The sequence below is a fragment of the Hippopotamus amphibius genome, chromosome 5, assembly GCF_030028045.1.
Source record: "Hippopotamus amphibius kiboko isolate mHipAmp2 chromosome 5, mHipAmp2.hap2, whole genome shotgun sequence".
Taxonomy (NCBI): domain Eukaryota; kingdom Metazoa; phylum Chordata; class Mammalia; order Artiodactyla; family Hippopotamidae; genus Hippopotamus; species Hippopotamus amphibius.
Genome location: NC_080190.1, coordinates 173,463,104 through 173,478,470, shown reverse-complemented (window position 1 = coordinate 173,478,470; position 15,367 = coordinate 173,463,104). Strand labels below are relative to the sequence as shown.

Sequence of the window (15,367 nt, the reverse complement as noted above, 5' to 3'; positions counted from 1 at the left end):
GAGAGTCCAAAGTGCTTGGTGGCCACAGGGCCCTGGGATTGTAGCCTGGAGAGGTGGGGTAGCCCAACCGCAGGGCTCTCCATCTGGGTCACTGAGAAAGAGGAAGGATGGGGAGGCTTGGCTCAGAGCTGTAGCCTGGGGAGGAGCCGGGCAACTCCTCTGTGTGGGGTGGGGGTGGGGTCCCAAAACTGTCCAGGAGGGAGCAGACATGCAGGAAGAAGCCATCCCCAGCCAGCTGGGCTCTTCCCTTTCCCATAGGAGCTGGAGAGCTACAGGGCAGTCGCTGCAGATCTGAATATGGTCAAAGCCATCGCCCAGCTGCAGCTGCCTATACCCGTCAAGCAGGGAACCCTTGGGCTCCCCCACTTCATGGGGCTGGTGGCAGCTGTGCAGGGGCACCTTCCACTGAAGCCTGCTGGTCTCAGGCAGCCACCAGTAGAGGCAGAGGCAGGGTGAGAAGGCAAACAGAGCAGACTTGAGAGCCTGCTGCAGAGAACATGCCGCCAGAGACTGCAGCCCAGGGTGAGAGCCAGCGGCCGGGCCAGCCCTGTCTCTGCCTGCCCTCCCCCTGCCCCCCACCCCATCTCTGCATCTGGGAGCACCCATCTTGGGATACCTGACCCCACGCTGGCTATGGCTCTGGGTAAGTCACCACGCCTCCAGGCCCCATTCCCCAGGGAACGTGGTGGGCTCGACCTTAGGCCCCTCACTCCTCTACCGAGACAAGCCCTCAGGGACTGGGGGCAGCCTCATGGCCTTCCTCCTGTCTCCTTCAAGTACAAAGAATTTATTTGGGAAACAGCACGTGATGCCGGTTGTACCAGCAGGAAGGCGTGAAGGCGGGCGCCCTCTGCAGAACTCCACCCCGACCCCAGGCTGCTGACCGCGTCCGCTACGCCTGCTACTCCCGGTAGTGGACCCTCTGGTGCTGGATGAGCTGCGAACTCTGGCCGAAGGCCTTGCCACAGGCGCCGCAGGTGAAGGGCTTCTCGCCCGTGTGGGTCCGCAGGTGTCGGAAAAAGTGCGAGCGGCCGCGGAAGGCCTTGCCGCAGTCGGGGCACTCGTAGGGCTTCTCGCCCGTGTGGATGCGCTGGTGCTCGATGAGCACCGAGCTCCAGATGAAGGCCTTGCCGCACTGGCTGCAGGCGTACGGCTTCTCGCCCGTGTGCAGTCGCTGGTGCCGCACCAGGTTGGAGCTCTGGCTGAAGGCCTGGCCGCACTCCCCGCACTCGTAGGGCTTCTCGCCGTTGTGGATGCGCAGGTGCTGCGTGAAGTGCGAGCTGTGGCTGAAGGCGCGGCCGCACTGGCCGCACTCATAGGGCTTCTCGCCCGTGTGGATGCGGTGGTGCTGGATGAAGCCTGACCAGCCGCGGAAGCGCTTGCCGCACTCGTGACAGGCGTAGGGCTTCTCGCCCGTGTGGATGCGCTGGTGCTTCAGCAGCAGCGAGTTGTACTTGAAGCTCTTGCCGCAGGCCTCGCACCTGTGCGGCTTGCTGCCCTGCCGGGCCCTGAGGCCCGAGCCCCGGCCGAGGCTGCCCGCCCGCTCAGCGGCGCACCCCGGGCTGCCCTCCGGCTCGGAGGCTCCCTGCGGCCCACGCCAGGTGTCTCTTTTCTGGGTGCGGGGCACGGCTCCCGGTGGCTGGCCTGCCGGCCGCTCCAGGCTGCACTCCTGCCCGAAGCTGTCCCCACACTTGGGTCTACGGGGAAGGCTCCTCAGAAGGGCCCTCAGCACCCCCCCGTCATGGTCCTGGCCCCCCCCGTCTCCAGGACTGTGCGGATGGGGAGACGTCGCGGCCTGCTCAGGCTCCGACCCCGAATCTGAAATAAGAAGCCGGAGAGGCGGAGAGCACTCAGCTGCCCAGCAGGCCGTCCCTCCACGGGGATGCCCGTTCCATTCCAGGCAGTGGGACCAGGTGAGAGCAGCTGGGGTGTGTGGAGGGGCAGGGCGGGGTGGGGAAGGCCTGACAGGAGGCTGGCCAGAATCCTGCAGGGCCCAGGCTCCCCGGCTCCGCCCCCTCCAAGGGGGCACCTCTCCCCCAGCTCTGCAGGCCCATGTGGCCCCAGAGCTGCTCCAGGGACCCCCAGGGGACACCCCAAGAGCTTCTCTGGGGGAGGGGGAGGAGGAAGGGGGGGTGGGAAGGGAGAAAAACAAGGGACTGAGGGCCTGGGTGAGCAAAGCCCCATCCAGGCCTTGGGCAGAAGGGGATGGGGACCAGAGCCCCATGTAGCGGACAAGTGCAGGCCGAGGGCAGTACACGGGGGCCAGGACGACTCCCGATTGCTGCCCTGGGGCGGCAGTGGCGCCAAGTCAGACACTCTAGCCGGACAGGCAGGTGGTTATGGGAGTCTGTCGGCAACAAGACCGGGACTGAAGGGGAGAGGGGCTGTGGGGGACAGAGGTGAGCTCCAGGACACGTGGGGCGGGGTCCTGGCAGCCACAGAGCCCGGTGTGCAGCGCCATAGGTACATGCGCTCGGGGGCAGGGGCGGAGCAGGCTCTGCTCACTCACCTGGCCAGCAGGCATCTCGGCCGATCTGGACCTCCTCCACGTCCTGGAGAGCCGGGTCTGACAGCTCCTCCTCCCGTGGCGGCTGGGAGAGCACCTCAGGGCTGCAGCCGGGGAAGCCTGGGGGTCACAGGGGGTCTGGGGCTCATCTCCCCCTCCGCTAGAATTGGTGCACCCCCCAGTACACCACCTTGTCCTCTGGAGGCTCCCTGAGAGCCACGAAGGGTTGGGGTGCTCAGGAGAAGGGTGTGTGAGGGGCCCCAAGGCACTGCTTGGCTGCACTGCAGTAGGGGTGGGGGGACCCTAACCAAAGCCACCTGCGAGCCTTTCAAAAGCTCTCCCGGCGTGGCCAAGCCTGGGAGCGTGGGCCTCTCTAGGCTGCTACCCTCACCCTGTCACAACCACCATCTGAAGGCGCAGGGCCTGGCTGGGCACGTCTCGCCAGGCAGACAGGCTGATGCCCACTCCAGCCTGCTCGTGCGGCCCTGTCCTGACGTGGCCTCCCACAGTGCCCAGTACTCTGTCCCCCTACACTGGCACCTGCAGGGTGATGCGATGCAGGAAAAGCCCGGCCTGAACACAGAAGTCCGCCCTCACTAGCAACAGGGACAGGCCTGCTTGACCTTGGCCGGGGCTGCAAGGCTCGAGCGGACACTGTGCTGCTGTAGCTGGCGCTCCAGCAGGAGGGCAGTGGGCACTTTTCTGGCTAGTGGGAGCTTTCATTGTTTGTAAAATGGCCCAGAAATCGTGTCATTCGGCCTGGACACGTGAGGAAGAGAAGGCTGGGTAGGGGGTGGCCAGTGGGCACCCAGAGTTCAGGTCTCAGGCGCCAGGCCAGGCGCCCCTCTGGAAGACTGCCTCCCTGGCCAGGGGCTCCTCCCCACCTCCAGGCTGTAAGCCCCAGGGGTCCAGCCCTCCTGCTGCAGGGCTCCAGATCAAACCTTCCAGAACTCACTCTGGGGGCACTGGCTCTGGTGGGCGCAGCCTGGGCGCCAGTTCCTGAGGAGCTGTTGGGAGAAGAGGGCCCGAGTTCTGCCCGGTGCCTAGCATCCCTCTTCTGGAGGCTCACGGAGGGCCAGCTTTGAGTGCTTTGCTGCACGAGCCCAGCTCCACACCCCCCCACTGCAGATCCCCAGGGACTGGGCCACCTCCTGTGCCCACGCTGCTCCCTGCACCCCTGCGGGCTGAAAAGGGCTCCCCTCCGGGGGACACCCTCTGCTCCCGACACCCTTGCAGCCCTGGCGTCCAGCACTGTGCTCAGCCACAGAGGCTCAGAAACTGGTTCTTGAAATGACCACGTGTGGGCCGGTGCAGGAGATCGCTGGGCCAGGCCTCTGGGGGTGGATTCCCCCCAAATGCTCTTTCTGGCCCACCTCCCGACGCCTCTGGGGGCTGGGAGGCCGGGGCTCCAGAAGTCCTGGAGGGCCCTGGGCAGGCTCCTGCAATGCTGGGGTGTTTCCTACAAAGGCCTCTGTGGACCCCAGCGCAACACAGAACCCAGCAGCAAAGAAGCTGCGAGGGTGCTCTCTGCCCTGGATGACGGCCTGGACGCAGGGCCTGTGAGGTGGGGGGGATGAAGCCCCCACTCCTCCTGTGGGCCCCTCCAGACCTCCCTGACGGCATCCCTGCCCTCCACGGCTCCCCCTCCAGTCTGCCCGGTGGCCCCCCACCACTCTTCTTTTGGGGGACTCTGGCGGCTCTCCTTCCTAGCAGAGCCCCAGCCCACCCCCTGCCCTGTTTCTGGTATGGCACAGGGAGGGCTGAAGCTGCTGGCTGCAGCCCACACTCCCTCCCACTGGGCAACCCCTGGGCACGTGGACATGGCTCAGGGGACCTGAGACCAGCCTTCTGGGCCCTTGCTGCCTGTGGCTGGTGAACAGGCCGGGGCAGCCGCACTGCGTGGGCTTGGGGACCTGCATCCCGGCACCAGCCTCCTCACCCTGCAGGGCAGCCCCTCCCTCGTCCTGTGTCCTGACGGCCCGCCTCCCCAGGAGGGGCAGCCCTGCCTTGCTGGGCCCAGGGGAGGGTTGAGGGCATGGGCTTGAGTCAGGCTGTGTGGTCTGAATCCTGCTGGTCTCCGCTGACTCAGGTCTGGGCGTCAGGGTCCCCATCAGAAGTGTGGGGACAGGAGGTCCTATGTGCCAGGCTGGTGTGAGGGTCACATGAGAAACTGGACGTGACGTGTAGGCCCTGAAACACTGACTGCATAAGGGGCAGGGAGCATAGCGCATGGGGGCAGCGTGCTGGGAGCCCTGGGCAAGGCCCCGAGACCACTGTGCGGGGCAGGCAGATGGCTCAGCACAGGCCTGCGCAGCGTGTGTGCCGGGTGGGGGGTGGGGTCTGGGCTCCTCGCAGGCAGCAGCCAGCTCCACACCCCCCGCACACGCCCCAGCCTGGCCCACCACAGAGATGGGCAGGGGGCCGGGAGGGTTCCTGGAGGGAGGCACAGCACAGGGCAGGCTGGGAGCGCCTATTCCAGTCCTTCACTGACCCAGCATCTCCAGCTGTGTGCGACCTCATGCCACCCCGTTGACCTCTCTGGGCCTCACTGTCCTCATCGGTTAGTGCCACCTGAGAAGGCTGTCCCCCGGGCTCCAAGAAAATTCACACACCGCCCAGGGCACAGAGCTGGCACCCAGCAGAGCTGCTGCTCGACAAATCTCAGCTGCCATTACATCACTTCCCGCGATGCCACGGCCCACTGAGACTGAGAACCCTGGGCACAGAGTGGGCCCTGCCCCGGCTCCTCAGGACAGCGGTGCAGGCTAAGGGGACTTGCCCTGAGTGGGGTGGAGTCCATCTGGGCCCTTCCCCTGTGGGACACGGGGCATGAAGGAACCTCCGGGCTCCCTGATGGCCGAGCGCCAACAGGGTGCAGGGGCACGACACACACAGGGTTTGGACGTCCTCCCCAACCAGCTGTCGATCCTGCCAGGGGTGTGAAGCAAGGCCGGTGGCTCCACCCCTGCAGGCCGCTGGGGGCCCCCACCCAAACCAGCTTTCCCAGAACTCTGGACACTACTTTCCTGGCGTGGGGACAAAGGCTTGGCAAGGGAGACACGGTGACTCCCTCCTGTCACACAGGCCTGGCCACTGAGGCTGCTCTCTTTGCACCCCTGATCCCCTAAAGAAATACAGTCCAGGGGACCGTCCCCTAGGGAGCCACTGCTCACACCGCTTGGCCCCCAGCCTCAACCACCCCTGCCCGAGTCCCGACCCAAGCACCAGGGTGCAGGAGCCCCAGCGCCCAGCGAGCTGCCTGCCCGCAGTGACGGTGCAGGGAGGCAAGTACCATGCTGATGGCCGTGGAGGTGACGCTGGGCCTCTTGGTGGCGGTGGGCTCCAGGAGTCCCTGGTGACTCGAGACTGACAGGGGACAGGACGTGAGGGGGCTCTTGACTGTCCCCCAGGGCTGCCATCTTCCCCCAAGGCCTGCTGAAGGCGTGCACACCCGAGACCTGGGGAAATGAAAACCATGGCAGGATGAGGGGGTCAGAGGGATGTGTGGAGTGGGCGTGGGGCTGATCAGCCCCAGGCGAGCTGGAGGCTCCTTCCCTGGGTGAGGAACTAACCACCGAGAGGTGATGCGTGGGGCCCAGGGTGCGAGGCCGCCGGGGTCGCCGGTGTGTTGGTTCCACCACGTGCACAGCACCAGCACACCTACAAGAACGGCACCCAAGCTCTGCTCCCAGCAACGCCTGGAATGTTCTCCCAACCCAAGGCCTTGCCCAGGGAGAGACGCAAGCCGGTTCTCCCAGGAAAACCTCCCCATCACAGCTGGGGGCCGCTGGCCTTGGGGAGGGCAAAAACGGAACCTTGCCTGCCGGAGCACGGACGTTCTGGGTTAAATCTTAACGCGACACTTCCAGAGAGAAAAACCCGCCTCGGAGCCCCCAGAGGCTGCAGGCTGAGACCCTCCACATCCTGGCCCCGCCCACAGTGCTCGGACCCCCTCTGGGGTCAAAGATACTCGTCTTTAACGCAGTTTGCAAGAACAGCTTGGTCTAAAGTGAGGATTTTTCTTTCACACTTTAATGAGGGAGGAGGCCTTGTTCGGGGGTGAAAGGGGGCAGGGGAAGGACGCAAGTTAACGCGCACCCAGCGAGGGTGCAGACAGCACGTGCTTCAAGGAAGCTCCCGGCCGGTGCCCCGCCAGCCTCAGCCCTAGCGACGGCGGCGGTGGCCGGCAGCCTGGGACGTGGACACAGGGTGGGGCTGCAGTCCCGAGCGCGGGCTGTGTCACCCCTTACCGTCCGGGAAAGGGCACGGCCACCCCCGCCCCCGGCGGCCACGCAGGCTGCGGGCGGCGCGGACCCCAGCGCGCCGGCCCGGCCGCACACCTCCCTGCGCCCGCTCCGGCCGCGCTGGGCGCCCGTGCCCGCGGGAAGGGCCCGAACTCGGGGCGCTCGGCCACACGCTGCCCGCGCTGAGTCCGGCCACGGGCCGAGGGCCGGGGGCAGCTCCGCGCCGCTCCCGCGTCTGCAAAGCGGGCATCACCACAGCGCGCGTCCCTGGGGCCCCGGGCGCGCCCAGGCGCCCCGCCCCGCAAACGGGCCCCCGCGCCCGTCAGGGGCCAGTGCGCCCGCTGCGGCCCGCCCCCCGCGCCCGGCCGAGGTGAAGGGCGCGGCGGCTGCGCGACGGGCCCAGTCCGCGGGGACCACGCGCGAGAGCGGGCTGGGCCGGGCGCCCCGCAGCCGCCGCCGCCCGGTGCCCACTCACCTTGCGAGCGGGAGGTGGCCGCCCGCGCGCCGGCCGGAAGTGCGCCCGCGCCCCGCCCCGCCCGGCCGTGCGCCCTTCCGGGACGCTCTGGGTGCCCGGAGGACCGCTGCCTCGGTGACCTGGGAGGCGGGGCGCCTCGGGGCGTCCGCTGAGCTCGCGGTCCCGGGTCCACACGCGCCCACGGCGGCGCGCGTCTGGCACGGCTCACTCCTTGCGGAGCGAGGCCTGGATCTCACACACACTTTTAGCCCCTGGGATGCTCCCGTCCGCAATATGAAAAGGCCCACCCAAGTCATCCTCGCGGGGATCCTTCTTTTCCCGGGCTAAACGGCCATCATTTGCTGGGGAACTTGCTGAAGACATCCTTCCTCCCTGTTTTGAATGCCCCTAAAATGCCCTGCCATTGAAGTGTGTTCCCCAGCTCTAGGTCCTGAGGAGTGTGTTACAGATTTTCCCAAAAGCTTTCCGTGGAATTCTTCCTGAACTTCCTCAAGTGTTTTTCTTAGCCTGGTTCTTACAACCCCAAAGAGAGAGGTTAAGAGTCACCCCCTCTTGTTGGGGAAAGCAAACAGCTGGAGGGGGATTCCATGAACCTGTCCACCAGGGACAACGTCCAGCAGGGTTGCTTGTCCCTGGCTACTCCTGAGCCTGGGCAGGCAGAGGGCAAGAGGACGGCACGGGAGCAGTCACAGCCCCAGGCCTGAGGATCCCATCAGGGAGGAAGAGACATCGGGTCCCGGGGTGGGTGCCCAGGCAGCAGGGAAGCTGGATGATCAGGGACGGTGAAGGACCAAGTGTGTGGGGAGGGGCCGGCCTTGGTGGGTGGCGCGACCAGGATGAGAGCTGGGAAAGAGGCTGAAGCACAGCTGGTGCTGGAGCAAAGGTGCCTGCACCTGGAGCACCTGATTCCCGCCAAAGACTAGAGGTGGAGACAGTGGAGCCACCCGCTCAACCTGCCCCAATCACCATGGGTCCCAGTCCTGTAGGTTCTGTTAAGAGTTACCCCCGTCCCCCTCTGCCTGACCTGGTACTAGGCCCTGGATCACAGCTGGGTTACAGTGTGGAACAGGACAGGTCCCTGCCTCAAAGGGCTCTCTAAGGAGGTGACATCAGAGAAGAAAGGGAGGGAGGAGGGTAAGCTAGTCACACAAAGGCTGAAGGTGAGAGTATTCAAAGCAGAAGAGCATGTGAAAAGGTCCTGAGGCATCATGGAGTGTCCCCACGGATTTGGAAGATCAGGCAAGCTGGAGTGTGGTCAGCAAGGGGAGGATGGAACAAGCTGGACAGCCGTCTTGAAGCCAATTTGGAGCCTGGATTTCATTCTCCTTGCACCAGGAGCCACTGAAGGTCCTGAGCAGGGGAGTGAGGAGTGCATTAAAGAGCAGTCTGGGGCGGTGGGGAGGCAGGAGAGAAGGGGAGAGGTGGGTGGGCTGGAGAGGGCGTGGCGGGGCCCGTATGGGGGACAGAACTGACAGTACTCGCTGCTGGCTGGGATGTGGAGCACGAGGACGCCTCCGGGTTCAGGCTGGGGTGTGGCTGGGGCTGCTTCTGGAGACGGGGAGATGGCAGGGGAGAGGAGGGGGCTTGTGATGGGAGTGCACACAACCTAATTCTGTTTGGACATGTCCTCCCCGATGGTGGACAGAGGTGGCCGTGGGCTGGACTCTCACCCATTCTCTTCTTCCGTCTGTCCTGCTGGTTCCGTTTCAGAGAGACGGGGCAGGCGTTTGCTTCCCGTGAGGGTAGGGGAGGCCTGAGGGTCTCTAATGACTCCCATGGAGACGTTTAGCCAATCGCCATTTTTCTGCCCGTCTCTGCCCCGCTGTCCGGAGTACCTGGACCCCGTCCCCAGGCCCTACCAGCCTTCTCACACTGCATGGGCACCTTGTCAAGTGCATAGGCTTCTGCCAAAAGCTGCCTCTCATTTTCCAGCTTCTGAAACCTCCAGCCAACAGCTCTTACGCCTCTCTCCGGCCTCGTGAATCGTCTCTTTAGCTCTTCACATAAGTCACGGATCTAACTCCGACCCTCACCCTCAGCATCCTGGGCCCTGTAGCACGCGGAGCAGCTTCCCTGCCCCCCACCCACTAACAGCCAGTAGCACCCCCCTCAGTTGTGACAACCAAAATGTCCCCAGGTATTGCCAGTGTCCCCTTTGGAGGGCAAAATCGCCCCTCATGAGAACATCTGCTCTAACGAAGGCAAAGTGAGTAGGGGCACAGAGCGGGGTCTGACGCAGCGTGTTGCGTCAGAACTCAGGACCTGAACGGGGTGATTCCAGGGTTGCGGGGCAGATACAGTCACACCACGTTGCAGGCATCAAGCAACAACAACGCCTGACTTCGTTTCCCAGGTAAAAACGTCTCCCCGCTTTTTGAAAGTTCGCTTTACACCACTTTGCTTTTACAAAAGACCTATGTTAGTACTGTTTTCCTGCAAATCCAAAGAGGATTTTAGCTTTTTTGAATAAAAGCAAAAAGTGAAAACAGCACTCAGCATTTGTTCTGCAGCAGCTGTTCCTGAGGCAGCGACAGCGGCCCCACCAAGCTCCGTCGGAACTACACTCAGCAGCAAGCCGCCCGGGCTGTGAGCCGCGTCTGGGGGCGTCTGTGCTTCATCTCGATTTGGCTTGTGCGCGCTGAGCAAGGTGTATCCTAATGAGGTAACTGCCTATTCGCTTTATACCGTTTCAGCTTAGGAAGGTGTCACAGGAATGCTCTGCTTTTGGACAGCAGGGAGACCTGTCTCCAGGTTCAGAGAGGCGGGGTCTATTGAGGGACATGGTATTTTGCCTCAATAAGGGGTCATGCCCTTCCTAAGTTAGCACATTCCTTTTCTGATTTGTGTGTTGGTCTCTTACAAGATTGGTTAAGATGAGGCGGATCCCACGAGCAGCATGCAGACGCACTGACCCGCTGGGTCTCTGGCTCTAGGCCTGGCCAGACCCTGGGCTGGGAGATGGTCTCTCCCTTGAGGCAGTGGCGCCTCCCTGAGGAATCCTGACTGTGGGGAGAGCAGCTGAATGCAGCCAACAGGTCAGAAGAGATGTTTATTGTAGGGGAAAACAAGATCCAGAGGCATCAGGACGAATGCTGGGACAGCTGGGAAGAAATGTGGGGACCAGTGCACCACCCGTCTGGGTTACGAGAACATCACGTGAAAAACAAGCCTTGGGAAAGCCAGGAGAGAACAAAAGAGAACATCTATCCCAAACGTAGACCATGCTTGCTTTCCATGGACTGAAGGATGTGAAAATATAATGAAGTACAATTTCAACACATTTGACTGGATGGAAAGTTGCATTTCCAGACAATAAAAATAATAGTGGGAAACACTGGACTGGGGAAAGCGTCTGCCCCAGCAGCACAGGCCCAAGGCCACCGGCTGTGCATGGGCGTTTACAGCCCACGGCCACCTTGGTCCGCGGGAAACATGAGGAGGAGACCAGCATCCCCAGTGCCGAAGCTCTCCAGGAAATAAACGCAGTGACACCAAGAGGCAGGACTCTAAAAGCAAACAGGACCAGGATACTGCGTGGGCCCAGCTGCAGTGACACATGCCACATGGGGCCACAGGGAGCCCACAGGTCGTGTCAGGCATACCTGACCCAGAGCCGCCTGGCACTGAGATCGCTGTGTGCACAGGGCTGAGGCGCCTGGGAGCTCACCGAGGGATGCTCAGGCCTTGGAAACCCCCATCTGTGCAATCTGCAGTATCAGCCCCGCCCTGAGGCTGGATCCCACAGGGACTCTGGTCAAGGGGAGGACCCCTGGCTCCCGGGTTCGCTGACAGGTGGCTGGAGTGTGTGAGGAAGAAGCCAGGAGACAGTGAACTCTGAGCTCGGTGCAGGGGTCCTTGAAGGCATAGGTTGCCGCTCAGAGCAGAGCCCTGACCCCAGGCAGTGGATCCGGGGTCCACCCCCACCTCTTCTCCCTGCTCCCGCCCTGCCCCCCCATTTCCCTCTCTGGTCCCACCACTGCTTCCTTGGGCCTTGGAGACAGCCCTCTACCTCTCCATCTTTGCTCACGGAGAACCCCACGCTCGCCATGAGGGTGCTGCTCCAGAGCAAATGTCCACGTGCCCCAGTGCCAGGGGCTCCGCTGCGGGCAGGGTGACTCAGAGCCCTCGCCTGCCCCCCAGGCCAGGCCAGCCCAGCCTCACCCTGCAGTGCATCCTGGCGTCTAGCTCACGGCAGAGGAAAGGAATGAGCACATCTTGGTGTCCAACATGGGGACAGACAAGAAAGGCCACTAGAAATAAAGCCCAGGTGACATCCTGATGCCCAGAGCCTCCCCAGGGGTGCAGTGGACCTGGCAAGGGTGACCTGGGCCGAAGCCAGTCAGCTCTGCCTGCTCTGTGGCCCACACCACCGGCTTCCCTCAGAGCACAGGCCTGGCACGAAGGACACAGACATCATGTCCCCGGGACACCCGCAGGCGTCCCTGCGTCTGTTCAAGGTCCTCTGTGCCTTCGCCCTGACGCCAGGTCACGCTGGAGCCACCCAGCGCTCTCCGTGCTGGACCCGGGGCGGGGAGCCTGCGCGGTGACTCAGGTGCCCTGACGTGTTTCTGCGGTCGCTGCTCTAACAGCTCTCCTGCAACAAGAACCGGTGCTCAGCGGGGAGGGCGCACCCGAAGGGCCTTTCCCAGGACGAGCTCTGAAGCTGCTTCCACCTGGAGCCTGTCCTACAGCACTCCTGGTTGAGGCAACCGAGCTGAGCGCCCCAGAACCTGGCAAAGGCTCCCTGCAGGTACTTCCCGTTTTCATCTCACTGCCTTCACGCGGCCTCTCACACAAGACACTTCCCTCCACCTCCACCCGCCCCGCTGGCAGGCACCACCCTCAGGTGGACCTTCTGCTGCCCAGCCGGCCGGCTGCCCTGCGGTGACAGCCCTCCGCGCCCAGTGTCCCGCGTCCTCCACCCGCAGCCTAGCAAGTAGACTGCAGACGTGTCCTTTCTCCTCACCACGGCCTCTCTCTTCCCTTCCTTCTGGATTTCCGTTTCTCCTTGGAGCTCAGGAATGTGGGACTTTTGGTAGTTTTGAGGTTCTTTTTACGTATATTTCATCAGGAACTTCTTGCTTTGAGGCTGATCTTCTTTCACAACCTGAAAAGGATGAGAAATTACCTTTTGAATAAATACAGAAGCGCAATTATCACCTGCTTCCTTTGCCGGGAAAAAGCCAACTGTGCGAGTGAGGGCATGGTTCTGGGCACCTGGACACACGGAGGCTGGTACCTGGTGGCGATAACGGCCATGGGGCCTCAAGGAGAGCGAGGTGGGGGAGGGGCTGGGGGCGTGACTCAGCCGTGGACCCCACCCTGAGTGGTGACGGGATTGAGAGCAAAGTGCTTCTTATTTTTTTCCAAACTTCAGCAAGCTGGGAAACATATCAAGCCCACATAAACTTGGGGTGTATGTGACGTGATGAAACCATGGGGAGGGACCAAACCCCGTCCACCTGCCACCCAGTTCAGGACCCAGAGGCCACAAACACTGAGTCCTGCCGGCCGGGGAGCTATTCTTTTTTCTCCCCAGTGTCACTACGTGCACACCCCGAAATGACACACTGTTTTGTTTTCTTGTTTGGCACGTGATAATAATTGAAACCATCCTGTGCGTCCCCATCTCTGCTCAGGGCTGCATCTGAGCCCCGCAGACACTGGTGCGTATTTACCTGCTTCACCACGAACGCTGTTTTATGTATGTGTCTTCTTGGGTGCACGTACACAAGTTCCTCTAAGGTATGTTAATAAGTGATGTTTCTGGGTTAGCAGGGTAAGCATGTCTTCGACTTGCCAGAAAATGCCATTTTTGTTGCTAAAACTGACGGTAGTTTTTAAAAGTTGCTTTTTGTTAATAATATAACAAATTCGACAGACATTTTTCATTGTAAAATATACGAGGGTGACTCAAAAATTATCCTCGTTCCGGTTATATTAAAACCTCTGTTGGCCGCACTGTCTTACCAGCGCTTTCCGTTCAAGGCTACTGTCTCCCCAGTCACTGCTGTGCAGGTGTGAACATGTTACATCAGTTCATTTGTAACTGCGGTGCGAGCAAAAATGGATGCCCCACTTGTGATTTGCACAAAAGAAGAGCAGTGTGCAGGGATTCGTTTTGTTATGGTCTGAGGGTGTGCACGTCCACACACCTCTGCCCACACTGTCGACACTCTGCAAAAACTTCATTTGGAGGTGTGAAAGCATCCTCCCTATAATCCTGATCTTGCTCCATCAGACTTTCACCCGTTTGGTCCCCTGAAAGCAGCCCCACGAGGATGAAGATTCACTTCTTATGAAGACGTGAAGACAGCGGTGCATTCGTGGTTTTCAGCTCAGCCTAAAACATTTTTTGATGAGGGAATACAAAAGCTTGTTGACAGATGGACAAAGTGTATTGAAAAGCAAGAAGATTATGTTGAAAAATGATTTGTCTTTTCTAAAAGTTAATTAAAATAAATTCTACACCCACAGTGTGGGTAATTTTTGACTCACTCTTACATGTAATATTTATTATTTTAACCATCTGTAGTTCACCTGAGTAATTCAGTAGCATTAAATATTCACAATGCTGTGTACCCATCACCACTACCTACACTCAAAACCTTTTCATTATCCCTGACAGAAACTCTGTACCCATCAAACCCCCACCCCCCTCTTCTACCCTGGTAACTGCTACTCCACTCTCTACGCATTTGCCTGCTCTAGGGCAATTCATTTACGTGAATTTAATTTACACGAATTCATATAAATGGAATCGTGCAGTATTTGTCCTTCTGTGTCTGGCTCTTCCACGAAGCATGTTTCCGGGGTTCGTCCACGTGGTAGCGTGTGGCGGTACTCGGTTCTTCCTCTGGCTGAACGGTATTCTGTTGTGTGATGGGCCACACTGTGTATCTGTTCATCTGCTGATGGACACGTCAGCTGATTCCACCGGTGGCTGCTGTGAGTCATGCTGCTATGAATATTCGTGTAAAGACATCTGCTCGAGTCCTGCTTTCAGTTCTTCTGGGTATACACTTCTGTTGATTTTTGTATATTAATCGTCTATGTGACAACCTTGCTAAACAAACAGTAATTTTAATAGTTTGTGATTCCTTTTAGACGTCTATGTAGACAACAATATTATGTGCTAATAAGGATAATGAAGGCTTTGCACCCTAACCTTGTTCGTGTGTCTTGTTCCCCAGCTGACCACACCGGCGGGGATCTCCAGCACAACGCTGCGTGTCAGCAGCGATGCCACACCCTCTTGTTTTCAGAGTGGATGCTGTTTAACATTCAACCTTGAGGTTTAGGTTGCTATAGATTTTGTTTCTTGTTTTGGTGTTCATTTTATATTGGAGTAGAGTTGATTTACAATGTTGTGTTAGTTTCAGGTGTACAGCAAAGTGATTCAGTTATAAATATATAAGTACATATGATTCTTTTTCAGATTCTTCTCCCATATAGCTTATTACAGAGTAATGAGGAGAGTTCCCCATGCTATGCAGTGCGTCCTTGTTGATTATTTATTTTATATATAGTAGTGTGTAAATGTTAATCCTAACCTCCTAATTTATTCCTCACCCCCAACCTTTACCCCTTGGTAACCATAAGTTTGTTTTCTAAGTCTGTGAATCTATTTCTGTTTCATACATAAGTCATTTGCATTGGGTTTTTTTTTTTTTAGATTCCACAAGTAAGTGATATCATATGATATTTGTCTTTCTGTGTCTGGCTTTTTCACTTAGTATGATAATCTCTAGGTCCATTGATGTTGCTGCAAATGTGGCATTATTTCATTCTTTTTTATGGCTGAATAATATTCCATTGTATACATGCATCACATCTTTATCCATTCCTCTGTCAATGGACATTTAGGTTGCTTCCATGTCCTAACTATTGTAAATAATGCTGCAATGAACACTTGGGTGCATGTGTCTTTTTGAATTATGGTATTCTCTGGATACATGCCCAGCAGTGGGGTTGCTGGATCATATAGCAGCTCTATTTTTAGTTTTTTAAGGAACCTCCATACTGTTCTCCATAGTGGCTGCATCAATTTACATTTCCAGCAACAGTGTAGGAGGATTCCCTTTTCACCACACCCTCTCCAGCATTTATTTGTAGACTTTTAAAAAAAAGAAACTTATTTAT

General features: G+C 59.4%; 1 protein-coding gene across 4 annotated transcripts; it reads right to left on the bottom strand.

The window, feature by feature from the left end:
- Positions 1-771: 771 nt before the first annotated feature.
- On the bottom strand, positions 772-12,297 carry GLI4 (GLI family zinc finger 4). 4 transcript variants are annotated; one of them, XM_057736864.1, is made up of 4 exons: positions 12,192-12,297; positions 5,799-5,964; positions 2,510-2,626; positions 772-1,818 (listed from the first exon to the last, which is right to left on the bottom strand). In XM_057736864.1, the coding sequence occupies exons 2-4, from the start codon at positions 5,923-5,925 to the stop codon at positions 902-904; spliced, it is 1,161 nt and encodes a 386-aa protein (XP_057592847.1). In that variant the 5' UTR covers positions 5,926-5,964; positions 12,192-12,297; the 3' UTR covers positions 772-901. The 4 variants fall into 4 exon arrangements, with proteins under 4 accessions (XP_057592847.1, XP_057592849.1, XP_057592848.1 ...); XM_057736866.1 differs by lacking the exon at positions 12,192-12,297 and adding an exon at positions 7,226-7,276; XM_057736865.1 differs by lacking the exon at positions 12,192-12,297 and adding an exon at positions 6,079-6,893.
- Positions 12,298-15,367: the final 3,070 nt, after the last annotated feature.

Coding starts and splice junctions, on each gene's coding strand:
- GLI4 (XM_057736864.1), bottom strand. CDS start 5,925: ATGGCAGCCCTGGGGGACAGTCAAGAGCCCCCTCACGTCCTGTCCCCT. Junction 2,627..5,798: donor CCTCCACGGCCATCAGCATG/GTACTTGCCTCC, acceptor TGTGACCCCCAG/GCTTCCCCGGCTGCAGCCCT. Junction 1,819..2,509: donor CCGAGATGCCTGCTGGCCAG/GTGAGTGAGCAG, acceptor TTCTTATTTCAG/ATTCGGGGTCGGAGCCTGAG.